The 16,701-nt window shown below is 48.3% G+C and overlaps 1 protein-coding gene across 6 annotated transcripts in view; it reads left to right on the top strand.

The window, feature by feature from the left end:
- The first annotated feature begins 418 nt into the window (after positions 1 to 418).
- Positions 419 to 16,701, top strand: part of NLRC5 (NLR family CARD domain containing 5) — a 52,979-nt gene continuing 36,696 nt past the window's right edge. For 2 of the 6 annotated variants that reach the window (XM_074840057.1, XM_074840058.1), the window contains exons 1-7: positions 421 to 520; positions 1,739 to 1,889; positions 4,901 to 5,066; positions 5,597 to 5,897; positions 8,596 to 8,658; positions 13,304 to 13,369; positions 14,643 to 16,395. In XM_074840057.1, the coding sequence (XP_074696158.1) occupies positions 5,061 to 5,066; positions 5,597 to 5,897; positions 8,596 to 8,658; positions 13,304 to 13,369; positions 14,643 to 16,395 (2,189 nt within the window). In that variant the 5' untranslated portion in view covers positions 421 to 520; positions 1,739 to 1,889; positions 4,901 to 5,060. Of the gene's footprint in view, positions 521 to 1,738; positions 1,890 to 4,900; positions 5,067 to 5,596; positions 5,898 to 8,595; positions 8,659 to 13,303; positions 13,370 to 14,642; positions 16,396 to 16,701 lie in introns of all 6 variants that reach the window. The other 4 variants (XM_074840060.1, XM_074840059.1, XM_074840055.1 and 1 more) reach the window with 4 other exon arrangements.

The raw sequence follows: 16,701 nt of genomic DNA, 5'->3' as shown, positions 1-16,701 counted from the left end.
ACATTTTCCCTCTCTGCATGGCAATGTCTGCTGAAGATGATGGGAACTGGCTTCTGTCAAGAAGGTCCTCCTGAATGATGTCCCACTAATGAGCATTAATAAAAAAGAAATAATAATAAAAAAAAATGGCATTAAAAAATGCGTTGGTTTTTTTTTTTTTCCTCTGCTGAAGTGGGGAAGAAGCAGGAAAAGGGCCGGTGGACCCCCAGAGGGTCCTGAGCTGCCGCCCTGGGGGGCTGTGACACCCACCACAACATGGCGGCCAAGACCCCGCCGGGCGCTGAGGGGCGCCGCGCCTCGCCGCGAGCCCCTCCGCAAAATGGCGGCGCAGCCCCTCGCTGGGCGCTGGGGTCCGCGCCTCGCCGCGCCTGGCTCGGCGCCCATGCCGCGCACTCATGTGCTTTCCCGGCAAAGCCGCTTGGCTGTCGGCCGGTTTCGTTTTCAGTGTCGGGAGGGCCGCGGCGGGGCGGCCCTGAGCTGCGGCCGCTATAGGAGCGCGCCGGGACGGACCGGCAGCCGGGTGAGTGCCGGGGCGGGGAGGAGGAGATGGACGGAGGTCTTCCTTTCGCCTTCTCCCTGGCGGAGGCGTCGTGCTGTGGCACCCCATGAGGGTTTAGATTTGGGGAGGACTGGGGGTCTGGGTGCGCCCTTCCCCATGTTCAAGCCTAAGGTCAGAAGCATTGCTGGAGGTCACTTTTGTTCCCAGGCGCTAGGCACAAACCAGTATCTCGGCTTTTCCAAGCCAGAGTTATATATGGGATGGAGGCCATCAAGGACGACATTGGGGATTTTTAGCCACAGAACTGTTAGTTTGGCCATAGAGGGGTTGCGTTGGTGGTGCTGTGACAGCTTCTGGTCTGGTGGAAACACCAGTGGGGGCAGCGATGGGCCAGATCCGGGCAGGTAAGGCCTCAAAATGGGGCAGGGCACGGCCGGAGGTGCTGCCCGAAGCCCCCCCAGCACCCCCTCACCACCCACGGACCCCTCCATCCACCCCCGGGCCTCTCAGAGCCCCCCCCGCCCCCCCCCATCCCCGGTGCCATGCTTGAGGCAAGACAACCAAAGCAAGCATTTCTATCCAGAGATGGGGGTGTTGCTGGACCTGTTTGTGTTTTGTTTAGTTTTTTTCTGATAAACGCATTTCAAAACAGCGCTGTGTGCCATATTGCCTTGTCTGGGACTCGGCTGCAGGCTGCATCTGGTTTTCCAACGTAGCTTCTCTGGCATCTAGAGAAATATTAATAATATTTCATTGTTTGTTGCACTCTATCTGACTAGATCTCAACATCTCTGTGCACACACTTCTATCTAGAAACCTGGGATTTTTCCTCAAATCATTCACATCTACTATGTTCTCACTTAAACCTTGTTCCCATTCCAAAGGAAAGGCAGGGTGCTTTTTTCTCTTAGATATAATGGAAATGGTAAATAAATGTTTCCCCGTGTGCCAGAATAATCAGATGTATGCATATAAATAAAAATATTCCCATTGTAAGAGCCTTAAACACAACAAAGAGTTTACTCCACAGAGTGTTTGCCTCCAAGTCCCACTTCTTTGGACCACTCCCTGAAAGCTTTACCTAACTTACCATCTAGCTATATATTTTACAATAGGAATAACACTCTTCTGCTGATCTGATGGGGTATTTTTGCTCATCTCACTGTTGCCACAGATGAGTTGCAGTTGGGGATTCCCGGCTGGTTTTACTTTCATTTTGCTCTTTGTTTTCTTCATCAGGTCACAAAAGGCACTGAAGGGCTGTGTGCTTCGGGAGAGTGGTGGGTTAGCAAGTGGAGAAATCAAGGCAGTGGACATTGTCCCTCAGCTCCTTTGTTTTGTGACCTCCTACTTTTGTTTTCTGTGGCGCTGCTCTGTTTCTGGGCTTTTGGTAAGTAGCACGTGCTCCTCGGAGCGTGCAAGAAGTTGGTAGATTTGCAACAGGGAGCTTCACATTTCGGTTTTATTTTTCGTGGCTGGGAATGGCGTGAATGCCAAGATGGGGAGGGGAGGTGAGGCGTGCTTTTGCAATGTGTTTTAGTGGTGTTTATGCATTTGAAGGATAAGGGCAAGGGTCAAAAACTTTCTGGCTCTTGGGAGGTTTTTGTGCTTCGTTTTGAGCTGAGAGGCATTTTACTGTAGGTCACTGCCCATCGTTTCTTATGGTCTTATTTAGCAGAGCAGGAGTAGTATAGGAGCTGTTCAGTATTGCCTAAGCTTTCATCTAACTTTTCAGTGTTGTTTTGTTCTTGAGTATGAATCTTTCATTAATTCATACGAGTCTTGTCTTTGCCTGAATGGCTTTCAGTCTTCATTGGTGTTAAGGTCTGATTTTTAATTTATTTAATACAGTCTTATTAAGTAGGTGGTTCTTGGTCATCTGGGGAATAAAGTCAGGGCATTGCTCTCTACGGATTTCTACTTTTTGGCTGGAAAGATGTAAAAGGAAAGTCCCTAGATGATCCTATGGCTGATCAAGGTCTGAAAGTCCCTTGACTGATCAGCCTACTGGGAAATGAAGTTTGTTTTGCAGGAAGCCCTGTTATTTTGCAGTTTGTTTAAATTTGAAATGTTTAAATGTTTTCTTTTATGCTTTTAAGGTAACTGAAACATTGTTTCCTTTTTCTAATGTGTGTTACTATTTACATTCTTTATTTCTATAACTGATAATATAACACATATTTCATAATAAAATATTTTCAATGAAAACTTGCAGGGTCCTTCAGGTTCAGAGTTTCAGTTTTTGGCATCATGAAAATAGCCTGAGGAGAAAACTGATCCTGGTTAAGCCCAATTTTCTTAGCATTTCACCAGGAACTTTTTTGTTGTTCTTGTAGAATAGTGAATGACAGACATTAGAGAATTTCTACAAATGGGGTGTTTTACCCACGTTATGATGGATCCCAGAGCTGCCTCACTCTTTAGGTAACGCATCCTGAAAGCTTGATCTGGAATGGGAACCTAGGTAAAGTCTTTCTTGCAGTGATACTGTATTATAACAGTATATGGTGATGCTGCGTAATAACCAACTTTGACATGGTTTTGACCTAAAGAGTCAGAGATTAGTAAAAGAGCATACAGTATCACCAGCTTTGCTCTTATCACATGTCTGCTTCGCTTTTGGAGCGCAGGATCGGAAGAGACTGATTAGGTCCTTCCCACCCAGTCCTCTCTTGTAGCACTCAAGTCAGGTCACATCCCTTTGCTGCATTAATTTAACTCAGTCTCAAAACATCCAAGGCTGTTGGAAGAGGCAGTAGAGAGAGGGCGGAGAGGGGTGCTGGATTATGAGGGAAGGGGTATCCTCTTAAACATGAGCGGGACAAACCTCTTGAGCAATATTACCTCCAGTGCTCCAGCCTGGTGCCTGCTTTTTGTTTTGTCTTCAGCTTTTGGGTGCGTGCCATGCCCAGCAGCGATGTGGGGAGGTGATGTTCTCTCCATGCAGTGTGCCTCAGGGAGTGGCGTGGCTCTGCTGTGAGGTCACTCCAGCATGAGTATCCCTTTCTGATGAATTAGGAGTTGTCTCTGCTCAGATGGGAAGGTCTTGGCTCTTTCCAGCAGAGCATCCTTCTGTCTTCCACTTCTGTTTTGAGTTCTTCCCTTGGCTCCATAGAAATCTCCCACTTTCCTTCTTGGCCAGGGCAAGAAGCAGGCAAAAATTAAAAGCCTGAAGGCCTGTGGCTTATTTTTAGTGTAGATACCTGAATGGTCAGCACGGGGGAGAGCATCTCTGGGGAGTGAGGGCTGAACACTAGAGCAGGTGGGCTCCACAGCACAACTGCCCTGTCCCTCCACCCTGGTGGCGGTGGAGTAGCTGCTGCTGTTGGGTTGGGAACGTGCTTGCTCAGAAAATGGCAGTTACTGGGGAGTGGCACTGTGTGCACCAGCCTCCTCAGGGGATGAAATGACTACCCAACAGGATGCTTCCACTCAACAGTGTTACCGGCTTTTTGTTGAACTAGGTTGGTCACTGTCCCGTCCCCACCCCATGTAAACTCGGTTGTTACAGCAACTCTGGGGTTTTTCCCACACCATACACTGTGCAGCAGTCTTGGACCTGGAAGGACTGTCCCCTCTAGATGCAAGACAGGTAGTTGCTGGGGGCATGAAGCATGGAGGCTGCTCCCTGTGGTTTCTATTTCTCAGCCTTTTTGAAGACATGGTGATGGTGGTTGTAGGTGGAGCTGGCTTCCAACATCCATGTAGGCAGCTGTCTGCTGGAGATAGCACAGTCCTGATGCTGCTGGAGCCTGGGCTGGGACCCTGCTGCAGAATGTTTGGAGGCGTGCAGGATGGTGATTGTTTTTCTCCTCCCTTTCCCTGTGGTAGGAGTGGTTGGACACCAACCAGTGTCAGCTGCAATTCGGGGAGAAACTTCCTTTTGCCATCTCTGCTGAGAGGTGGAGGGGCTGGCACTGGCACTGGTGACATTTTCTGCCCCCTGTACCTGAAACTTGTTTGCAAGAGCTGTGTAGCCTCAGAGGATCAGCTTTTCACAGTTTTTTTTTCTGCTGTGACTGACTGCCTGATGTGAGCAAGCTGCTGCTGCTTCTGCATCAGCTTCCATGGAGGGGCTAAGAGCAGCATGTTGACAGAGAAGACCAGCTCAAGTCAGGCAGCAACACCAGGAAAGCTGTGATTGCCTTGAAATGTTCCTGTAAAGCCTGTCTTCACTTGCACCTTAGGGTACAAGGCTCAGTCCTGCATTTTCATCACACCAGTAGTGGATCATCAAATGTCCAAACATTGTGGTCACTGCTGGTTTGAGTTGAGGTTGCCACCTAGAGATGAAAAGCTCCACAGCTGACCCCAGGATTAAAGGCAGAGCTTCTAGATGTGTGACCCATATAATCGCCCATGCCCTTTTATATCTACATCCTGCTCTCTTACTATTCCTAGGCATCTGCACCGAGTGAGGCAACTGCATGTAGGCATGCACCGTGCATTGGGGTGTCACTGTGTGCTGAAATGCTGCCGCTAGCAGATCAGTTCTTCGTCAGGGTATGGAGCAAAAGCCACGTTTGCACTTGGCGACTGAAAAGAGGCTGACCACACAACAATGCAGGTAGGAGACTGTATCTTCATGGCTTTGCTGTGGGAAGGAAGTGGAAGGTGACATTGTCACCAAAGCAGAAAGGAGTTGTTCATCCCTACAAAACGAGCAGCAAGAACAGCTGCCTGAGCACTTTGTGCAGGGAAATATCTTGCTCTTAGAGTCCCACGCCTCCCCAGAGGTCCTGTTCCCGTGAAAGATACTTGGCAGATGGCAGCTGCAGCGATACAGACATCAACAGAGCTGCTCCCTGGCTGCTGCCCAAGAGGCTGACTCCTGTTGTTCCCTCCTGTGCCTTGCAGTACTGCTGTGTTAGGCACTGTACAGACAAGCACTGTGGTGCTTGCACTGTGTCATGGCTGGGATGGGCTTTGCCACACGACACTCTGAGAGTAGGGCAGATGAATTCTGGGTTAGATCAAGGGGTAGAAAAGCAGATCAAGTCATCAAGGGCTGTGCTGGCTGCTCAGCAGCAGGACTGTGTGCGTGAACATCTCTCACTCCTATGCTCATTGCTATCCTTTCTGGTTTCATCCCTCCAGCTCCCATTTCAGAGTGATGATCTAGACCTGGAAGCAGCCATAGCAAGCGCCCGTCCCCAGTTAGTGGAGTTCCTCAGTCACCGTCCTGGCTGGCTGCTCACGACCTCCCAGCGGTTCCTCCCAGGGGTGGCCCTGAATGGCCTGGATAGCATCACTGACCACAAAGAAAAAGTCTCAGTGCTCCTTGAGCTGCTGGAGAAGGCTGGCCCTGCCACCTGGAAACAGTTTGCACAGTACCTCTGCATGGAGTGCGACCTCCCCCTGGATCTGGAGATACTGCTCATGAGTTCTGCGGGAGAAGGTAATGGGGATGGGGCCAGCTTCCTCTGCCTGTCTCCAAACACAGCCAGCGCCTTGGCCACCTGTAGCCAACAGACCAGTCTAGGCAGTGAGACCACCAGTGCCCCCACTTGCACGGTCAGTGCCTCGTCAGTGAGAGGTGGCAATCCTCTCTGTGGTGTCCAGGCAGCTACAACCCTTTTTAACCAGGCCATTTGGTTTAGAAAAGTGATCTGAATTTACTTCTGGTTCACCCCGTGTGTCTTTCACCATAATCTCTGGAATAAGAACAGACCCTCCAAAAATAGTTATTGCTAGCAAAGAGCAACAGTTCACATTTTCAGATGTGCTTTTTATCATTGCTGTGCCTTGCTGGTGTTGGTGAGCACTGTCTTTGCTCTTTCAGTAAGAATTGGCCTGATTTGAGGATGGAGGGTTCTGTGGACCTTGTGGGAACCTGCGTGGTCATATCATCTGGATTCCTGAATTGGAAATGTCTCCCAGGGCACAGTCACTTTGCCCAGAGGGAAAATAGTGTTCTTGAGACACTAATTGAGTCTATTTGAAATGTGAGGAAAAATGTATACTGTGCTGTAGGGATTCCTGACTGCTTTTTGTGAGAGTGGAGAGCGTCACGATAGCTGTGGGAGAAAAAACATTGATGCAATAGTAGCTCAGGCATCTCTCAATGGCAATGATTTTCTTAATCAGAAAATTTAGCTTCAGTCCATATTTCTTGGTGAGAAAGCTTATTTTGCCAAGTTTTCTCTTTCAGATTTCTTGGTGGAAGGTTTTGAAACTGCTGAAATTTGCAGAGGTATTTTTTTCTTGGAAGTGCAACTTTTGGCTTAGAAATGTATGTTGAGGTAAAAAAAAGGAAACATGAAAAGCCAAAACCAATAAAAATTGTGCACCTCCTCTCCAGTAGAGCTGAGGTGAAATTTTTTGATAGACTGATTTGAAGAAAAAAAAAGACCACCTTTTTGTTCCATGGATTTTCAGTTGCTGTTTTTTATTTTCCTGATCCAGAAAGGCAAGAAATACAGAAGTCTTAAAATACTCACAGCACAAGAAAACCACTTCCCCGTATTTCTCATTAGCAATTGAAACCAGTGGCTTTAGAGAAAATAATGGGACCTGTAGAGTGCAGTCAGTGCACTGTTTGTTGTGGGCTATACACGCAGTGTGCACGTGCTCTCCTTTATGAAGCCTGTGGCACCAGTTAAGCTGTGCTTCTCCCTTACTGGGTTACTTTATCTGGTTATTAATTCTTTTCTGTTAATATTATGCTTCGCAGGAAGTCTTACACAACGACTCCTCCTCAGCAGTACTGTCTTTCACATGCTGCTTGCAGTAACTTGTCGTTACTTGCGTCACTTGGATGGATGCAGCCTTTGGTAACCAAGTGCAGCAGCAGTTCCTTTTGGAGAGGTGAAATGGGGGAAAGATCAGACAAGTAGCAGGGAGCAAGGACTGATGGGGGCTCTCTCTTGGGACTGAAGCTGAAACAGATTTCAGCCTTTTAATGCTGTGGCATATCATAAAAGATGATGTGCTTGGGATGAGTAGTGGAGAAATAGTGGGATCGAGTCTTCCAGCACCAGAACTGTCTTAGTTTGCTTTACATGGCACACAGGGCAAGAGTCAGGATATTTGAGCTGTTGAACGGATTTTGGGTGAGGCTGTGGCACAGCACACGTGCCCATTGAGAGCCTTGTTCTTTGTTGCTTCGTGCTGATGCTAGAGTTAGAAATACACTACAACTACCTGAAAGGAGGTTGCAGAAAGCTGGGGATGAGCCTCTTTAATCAAGTAGTAAGTGATAGGACAAGAGGGAATGGCCTCAAGTTGCGCCAGGGAAGGTTTAGACTAGATATTAGGAAGTATTTCTTTACAGAACGGGTAGTTAGGTGTTGGAATGGGCTGCCCAGGGCAGCGGGGGAGTCCCCATCCCTGGAGGGGTTGAAGAGTCGGGTTGACCCAGCGCTGAGGGATCTGGTGTAGTTGGGATCTGTCAGTGCTACGTTAACGGTTGGACTGGATGATCTTCAAGGTCCTTTCCAACCGAAATGATTCTGTGATTCTGTGAAATGAGTACTGCACTCCCAGCTGGGAAACACTGGAAACGACAGTGAGAGGAATTAATGTACGAAGGCTTCCCCTCTGATTTTGGAGAGCAGTGCTTTCAGGCATGAGTTTATCTGAACAGAAGAGTGCTGGTGGTATGTGGACTCCTCTGTTTGGCCTGAGCAGGATCTCCCTGTGAAGCTCTGTGAGTGTTGTCCGTGGGGCTGGCTGTGCTGAGTGGGGTTTTTGTGGCAGCTTAAGCGGCACAGTGAGTCAGAAAAGGCCCTTGACTGGTCAGTTGACTGACTACCAACGGAAACACCTCCTTTGCAGGCTTTCCTTTTTGGCTGCAGTGTGGTTTTAGATCAGCCAAAGCTACCCATGCTCTTGAGTTTGTTTGTATCATAGAGAAAACTCGTTTCACTCCTCCCTTGAAAGCAGAGGTTAACTGTATTTTAGAGCAATCTGAAAGGAAAAGATCAGATGAGGAGCCTGAAACCTGGCTGTGTTGCATGAGCCTTTATACTGAGTCTTGGTTTGTACCACTGTGTGTGTTGCGAGCTGCGTGCCCTTTGACTTTGGCCAGCAGCACCCCAGATTTCAAGAGCAGAATGCTCGCAGTAACTATTTCATTTCCAATCCAACTCCTTTAGGTAACTTAAGCCAGAAGCAAGAAGTATGCACAGATGTGAGTGCCCAGTCGTCTGTGCTGAAAGGTAAGGCTGGAACAGACCCTGGGGTGCTATGCTCTTGGAATTTACCTTCTCTGCCCGTGGCCTGGGCAGGGCTAGAAATGTCCCACGTATTGGCCACAGCACTGGCAAGGTGTGGGGAAGCCCACTGCAACTTCAGGTTTCCTTTCTCTGCTCTTGGTGCTTTCCAGATGAACCTCCCCTTTTCAGTTTTCTCTCCCCAAATTTAAAAAAAAGCCATGTTGGCCCTGTGTTTGAGCTCAGAGGGCAACTGAGTACTGCACAGCCTCTCACTACACCCTTCCCCCCCAGCGCTGAGAAGCGGAAAATAAGCAAAGATGCCACTCACTCCCCTCTTCCCCCCGGTGCTGGGAAGGAGGGAAGCCAACAACCCAGGAACTTGAGATAAGGACAAGGAGGGATGACATCGTCCTTTAAGGCACAGGCAAAAACCAGACTCATTAGGGGAAGAAAAAAATGAACATAAATAATACAGACACTAACAACACCGCTTAACAGACAGAGTAGGACCGTGAGAAGCATTACCACATCTTCAAAACACCTTCCCCCATCCCTCCCTTCTTCCCAGGCTTGGCTTTTCTCCCGATATCTCTATCTCCTCCCCTCCAGTGGCTCAGGGGCAGGGAATGGGGGGTGAAGTCAGTCCAGCTGCTTCTTCCACCTTGGCGGGGAGCAACTCCTGGCATTCCTCCCCTGTTCCAGCACAGTCCCTCTCTCACAGGAGACAGTCCTCCACAAACCAACTCCGACATGAGTCACTCCCATGGGTGTGTGGGTCACCACCGCATGTTGCAGCCCTCCCAGCGCTGAACTGCTACAGTGGGGCCTTCTTCCCATGGGGTCCCAGCCTTCTTTGGGTGCAGTCACCTCAGTCAGCGTGGGGCCCCCCGCGGGCTGCAAATCAGTATCTGTTCCTCCTGTGACCTCGGTGGGTGGCAGTGGGGGGTGGCCCTGCCATCTCACCACAGGATACAGGGGAGTCTCTGCTCCAGCCCACCCCCCTGCTTCCTCCTCCTTCTTTCCACTGACCTCGGTGTTTGAACAGATGTTCTCACAACTCCTCCTCAAAACTTCCACAGCTCCTCCCAGGCTCCCCTTCTTAAATATGTTATGGCAGAGGCACAGCTAATTGGTCCCCCTTGGTGCAAAGGTGAGTCTGACTTGGAGCCGGGGGAGCTTCGAGAAGCTTCTCACAGGGGACCACCACTGTAGCCCCCTCCCCGGCTACCAAAACCACCCCGCCACTCACCAAGTTGGGTGGGAGTGTTGATCTGCTCCAGGGTAGGGAGGCTCTGCAGAGAGACCTGGACAGGCTGGAGCGATGGGCTGAGGCCAACTGGAGGAGCTTCAATAAGGCCAAATGCCAGGTGCTGCCCTTCGGCCACAACAACCCCCAGCAGTGCTACAGGCTTGGGGAGGAGTGGCTGGAGAGCTGCCAGTCAGAGAGGGACCTGGGGGGGTTGATTGACAGCCGGCTGAACGGGAGCCAGCAGTGTGCCCAGGTGGCCAAGAAGGCCAATGGCATCCTGGCTTGTGTCAGCACTAGCGTGGCCAGCAGGGACAGGGAAGGGATCTTACCCCTGTGCTCGGCACTGGTGAGGCCGCACCTCGATGAGTGAGTTCAGTTTTGGGCCCCTCACTCCAAAAAGGCCATTGAATGACTCGAGCGTGTCCAGAGAAGGGCAACGGAGCTGGTGCAGGGTCTGGAGCACAGGTCTGATGGGGAGCGGCTGAGGGAACTGGGGGGGTTTAGTCTGGAGAAGAGGAGGCTGAGGGGAGACCTCATGGCCCTCTACAGCTCCCTGAAAGGAGGGTGCAGAGAGGGGGGATGAGTCTCTTGACCCAAGGAACAAGCGCCAGGACAAGAGGGAATGGCCTCAAGTTGCGCCAAGGAGGGTTTAGACTGGGTATTAGGAAGCATTTCTTTACAGAACGGGTACCAGTCAGGCGTTGGAATGGGCTGCCCAGGGAGGTGGTGGAGTCCCCATCCCTGGAGGTGTTTAAGAGTACGGTCGACTCAGCGCTGAGGGATCTGGTGTAGTTGGGAACTGTCAGTGTTAGGCTGATGGTTGGAGTAGATGATCTTCAAGGTCTTTTCCAACCTAGACGATTCTGTGATTCAAGCCCAGGACACCCTGATTCTGCTGAGAAACTCACTCATTTTAGTTTCGCTACTCAATGGAATCTCTCAACCACTCTGCAAAATCCCCACTTTTTATGCTTTTACTGTTGGCTCATTGGTAGGTGGAGGAAGTCGGTTTGGCTTTTAAAGGAAGAGCAGAAAGACTTATTCAGGAGTTGATCCAGCAGAAACCATTGCCGAGTTGTCACTCAGAGCTTAAAAGAACAGGTAGTAGTAGTTCTAGGGCTTTCTTCAGGACTGAATTTGGGACTGAATGCAAATCATGAAGTGAGGGATTTGTTTTCAAGATCCCTCCTCTTCCCCTGTCACTTTGCAGCGGCATCCATCACCCAAATGTCTGTCAGAAGCCTTTGGTGCAATGTGAAAATACTGAAGGTATGTGCCACGTTCTGAGCTGCCTCCTCAGTCACCAGATACGCAGTTTCCAGAAAATGAAACACCAGCACAGGTCCTCCTCGTGTGAAGAGTCTCACAGCAGAAAGAGTGAGAAAGGGTGTGATTCTGGCATCCAGCTTGGTGAGAGGGTTAATGGTGGAGGTAGCAGCAAAAGGAATCCAGATTATCACAGAAAGCTGCCATCAGTTTGCTAAGTCCTCCTGCAGTGTGTGCTGGGGGAAGATGAAGCAGCAGGAAATGAAGCCTTGTGTTCTGCAGACTGCAGCATAGAGGGGTCACTGAGCCGGGACCCTGGCAGTGCAGAGAACAAAGTACAGCCCTTGTGTCCTTACGTCCTGTTGAGGTGCTTAATGCTGGTGACAGGGAGTGGGTTGGTGCTGGATTGCCCGTTGGTGAAAAATAGATGATTTGAAGGAAAAGCTGCTCTTCATTTTTTTTCCTGCTGTGTGAATTTGGGGACTGGCTAAGGCTCACACTCGCAGCAGCAGGAGCTTCTTGCAGAGCTGGCTCTGGTTCTTGCTGAGGTTTGCCAGTTCCCTCAGTACCTTACAACATGTGTGTTTGCACCTGCTGTTTGCATTCCCTGCTCCTGGCCAGAGGCAGGCGCTTGGCCCTGCCCTCCCTGAGCAGTGAGCATTCCCTACCTTGCCGGTGTTACCCATTTCAGATCGTAGCTACCAACCTCCCCTTTGCAGTTCCAGCTGTTCATATGGTCACAGAGACGCTTCTGCATCTGCTTTTCACTCAGAGACTGCTTCTGAGTCACGGCGCTGCAAACCTTTCTGGTCTGCAGACAGACTGCTGCTGTGCTGCCCTAGTGAGTAGGTGGTCAATCTTGCCAGTTGCTCACGAGGAAACTTTCTGTGGACATGAGATATGTCTAGTCATTGATATTTCCTGCTCCTGCTTTCTTTCAGGGCCATCACATGGCTTTATCCTACTTTGGGTGGACTTAAATCCTGAGGAGGAGTGGAGAATGATTGAAAGAAATTGGGCTGTGAGCTTTGCTACAGTGTGTAGCTGGGATATGTGGAACTGCTATTTGGTTTTTCTCTGTCCCAAATCTGCCAAGCTTCTTTCATACACTCAGAACCACTCCCTCCGTGCCCTGTGTCACTTTGCAGTGCTTGTGGTGTAAGTCTTTGATTAGGCTGTCTGTGGCCCTTAATGCTCTCTCTACTTCTGTATGCTCCTCCAAACCCAGAATTGCACATACCTTTTTTTTTTTTTTTTTTTTTTCCTTTTTGCCTTCCAGCAGCTGTGCTGCCAGTAGGGTCATTTCTTAGGATGCTTTTTGATGGGCTATTACAGTTTTTTGCTAAGGTTTTGGCACTGCTTAGCACTGTGCTTCTAAGCAAATGAGGGGATTGAGCAAAAGGATGTGAGCATCATTTGCTAAACCTAACACATTTCTTGCAAAACATGCCTTTTAAAATTCATATTGTTTCCTGCAAAGATTTTCAAAGTCAAGCTTCTACCAGCAGCTTGTACCTCCCTGTTTCTGATGTCCCAGCTGCTGTTGGCTGAGAACAGTAAGATTTGGATATTAACAGCTCTGTGAAGCACAAAGTCATGTTCCAAGATTAGCTAAATGCTGAATCATTATAGCTGATCATGTGTCCCAGGGAAGAGGAAGGACCTGCTTGACTTCTCTGCAAAAACTCGAGTGACTAGAACAGACAAGTAGCAGATCACACCATGGCAGGCAAGATTGATGTTATCCGCTAGGAAAATCTGTATAAATAAACTGAAGTGTTGGAATTAATTGCCTGGAGAAGTTCAGGGAGCTCCATTACTGAAGGTCTTTAAACCAGCCCAGACCCCTTGGTCACCCCTGAGAGCTGTAGCATATTCAGGGTGGGACAAGAGGGTGGATTAGCCTCGTGAGAACCAGCCCAAGCTGTCTTCCTATAGCTAGATGCACCTCTGCTCTTACATCAACATTTGCAAAAGCAGTTCTGTAAATTCAGCCTGAATTTGCAAATAGTTTTGACTCTCTGATTTTGCCTCTTCAGCTCCCCAAATGCTTTGCTGGAAAGTCTTGCCCAGCATTAATACGCTGCCATTCAAAATGCTCTTTTGACGTGTTTCTGACTTTTCAATTTTCAGGGTCTGCTCGACGTCGCCATAGCAGCAGCATCGTGAGTGATAAGGCTGTTAAACAGCAACGACTAGGTATGTAAATGTTCCAGAAGCAGAGCAGTTATGTGCTTCCCTCTGAGGAAGGACCTATTTAACTTCTTTGCAGAAGCACCCAAGAAATCAACCTTCCGCATTGAGGGAAACTTTTGCTTAGTATCTGCACAAACTCTTACTGCAAGAGGTTATAAAATACACAGACAACACGACCTGGCAAATAACAAGAAACCTCAATTTCCATTTTAGAGATATGTTAAATCTACCTGAGGAGGAGGGATACAGATGGCATAGGCTACTTAAAGTGTGATTCACTTTTACGTCATCCCTGTATTTGCTTTTTTGTAACCAAACCAGGAGACATACTGACAATCTAAAACCCACTAAAGGCTTCACAGTTTCTCTAGCACATTAAAAACTTGTATGATTTCAGCTCACTCTAAAGTAGAATGAGTAGAATAAAGTAGAATGAGGTAGAGTGAGGAAAAAAAAGTGAACTGAATGGATGAGCGATGACAAAGTTGAGCCAGAGTATTTCCAGAAAAGACTGGGTAGCCTGAGCAGACCTGTGTAACACCAGTGTCCTCATCCTTTCCTTCATCATCTGCCCTTCTTTATGCAATTCTGCCTCTGCTTTTAGCCTTACAAACCCCGTGGTCCAGCAATGCCCAGTGTCTGGTGGGGGAACACAGGGAGCATGGCAAAGCTGGCCGCTTCAGCTGGGCTGGAGCCAGTTTTTGACTGAAAGTTTGCATACAGGAGAGTTCTCGAGGAGGTGCTTCCAGGAGGCCAGGTCTTGTCTGTTGACTAAACTCAGCAAACTTAACATCAGTGAGGACAGGGTTTTTCAGAAGGTGTTGAGTGCCCTTAATTATCACCACTGTTCTCTCTTCAACAAAGAGACGCTGATACCATTGGGGATCTCAGATTCTCAGAGCAAAAGCTATGTCTGTTCTGAGGTGCAGAGAGCTGAGCACGCGTGGCACAAGGCTTGCATGGGTGAACGGGGAGCTAGTGAACAGGGGAATTACATGCATAATACACCAATACCTAATTTTCATCTTAAAGAGATAATAAGATTTAGTTTTTATATGAAGCTGTTTCACATTTTGGCTGAATTTTCCTCTTCTTTGCCCCTGTGCAAAAATAGGAAAAATTATGGGTTATTTTCATGTGTTCAAACTTTGTCATCTCTACCTAGCACTGATCAGGGCCATTGTTTCTCTGTGTGTAAGTGGTAGTATTTTGGATCTGTCATGGCTCAGAACTAACTTTTTCACCCTCATTCTCACTCTGTCATCTTCTCTCTCAGATTCAGCTGAAAAGTACCGGTATCTCCTCATCAATTCTATCCGCCAGAGATATGGAAGCAGGAGAGCAGCAGCAGCAGCACAGGAACAAACTCAGCCGCTGGCTTTCAACCAAGCCTTTGTCAACCTTGTAATTCGGCAGAGCAAAGCCTCCCCCTTAAAAGAGAGAACAGATAAAGCCCAGGAGGATGTGGCAGGTGCTCCTGAACCAGACGGATGTGCGGATACAGCCATGAAAGTGTCAGACCTGTTCTGTAGCGTGGGCCGATCGGGCATGACAAAAGTGATCTTTTTGTTTGGTAAACCAGGCACAGGCAAGACCATGCTAACGCACAGGATTTGTCAGCAGTGGGCAGAAGGTGTCTTACCTCAGTTTTTCTTTGCTTTCCTGTTTGAGTTTAGGCAGCTGAACTTATTAAAAGGAAAATTGACTCTGAAGGAGCTTTTGTTTGACCTGTTCCTTCAGCCAGAAGATAGCCCTGATGCAGTATTCCAGTACCTCCTGGAAAACGCCCAGCATACGCTGATCATCTTTGATGGGCTGGATGAGTTTGCAGCTGACATGGACATGTCATCCTGTTCTAAGGGAGGCCCAGCTCTTACCTCCCATATGTCCATATCTAAGCTCTTTGCAGGACTCTGTCATGGGAAGCTCCTGCCTGGTTGCACAGTGTTGGTTACCAGCCGACCTAAGAGACTACCTGACTTCCTATTAAACACAGTAGATCTGCTAGCAGAAATTTGGGGCTTTGACCATGAGAAGGTTGAGGAATACGTCAGCCACTATTTCCATCAGCATTCATTCAAAGAACAAGCCATTGCTCACCTGAAGAACAACACCAAGCTCCTCAGCATGTGCCTCATCCCTGCTCTGTGTTATGTTGTGTGCACCTGTTTGGAGTATTTGCTCCTTAAACATCAGGTGAGTGTGGAGCTTCCTCAGACTATGACACAGTTTTATATCAAAATGCTTCTCATCTTCATAAACAAACAGCAGGGAGAGCATGCAGGTGGTGAGGAGACTCAGCTGAACTGTAACAGGAAGGCCATTTTGGGTCTCTGTGATCTTGCACTGAAAGGCCTGGAAGATAAGAAGCTTGTATTTTATCTTGGTGATACTCCAGAGCATGTGAAGGAGTTTGCTTCCTTACATGGATTGCTGACTGTCTTTGAGGTGAAGACGAGTGGCACTTGCCCAGAGGCTGGCTATGCCTTTGTGCACTTGAGCTTGCAGGAATTTTTTGCAGCACTGTGTCTCATGGTAAGTGAGAAGGTGGACAAGAACTACCTGAAGAAGAAGTTCTCTTTGAAGTCAAAGTGGACTTTAAAGAATGAGGCAAAGACCGAGTTCGTGGAGAGTTTTCACATCTTTCTCTCAGGCTTGTCATCAAAAGAATGTAGGACATTTCTCATGCTGCTAGCTGAACAAGATGAAGCTTGGGTGCAGGATAAGCAGGAAGCAATCCTGCAGTCTCTCAAGAAACTGGCAGCCACTCATCTGACAGGGCCTAAGGTCATTGAGCTCTGCCACTGCACGTTTGAAACACAAGACCTCAAAGTAGCCCAGCACATCGCGAGCCTGCTGAATTTCAAGTACGAGTTTAAAAACTTTAGACTGACACCTCTGGACATGTCAGCTTTGGTTTTTGTCATAAACTCGGGCCAGGATTTGACTCATTTGGATTTCACAGGATGTCTTGTGGATGTTGACTGTTTGGAGGTTCTGGCTGGCTGTAAAAATGTAGAGCACTTGAGGTAAACACTGAGTGCTATGAGCTGGTGGGTGGAGAGAAGGGCTAAGAGGTTGGAAGGGCAAGCCTAGTATTTGTTTTAGAAGGGAGAGAAAGAAGATGTGACAAATTTTGATCTGAACAGCATAACTTCGATTCTGAAGAAATTTATGAAATAATTTATGAGTGGTTGAAGGATATTAAGGTGATAAATGAATTCTGGCTATATTTTTGTACGTTTCTTTGTTCTGATTAAAACAATAATGTAGTTAGTGTAGTAGATAAGAGAGAAAGTGATAAGCATTTCTTGACAATACAAAGGCAGGGCAGA

The sequence above is a fragment of the Strix aluco genome, chromosome 14 (assembly GCF_031877795.1).
Source record: "Strix aluco isolate bStrAlu1 chromosome 14, bStrAlu1.hap1, whole genome shotgun sequence".
Lineage (NCBI taxonomy): Eukaryota > Metazoa > Chordata > Aves > Strigiformes > Strigidae > Strix > Strix aluco.
This window is presented reverse-complemented; position numbering and strand designations above follow the sequence as displayed.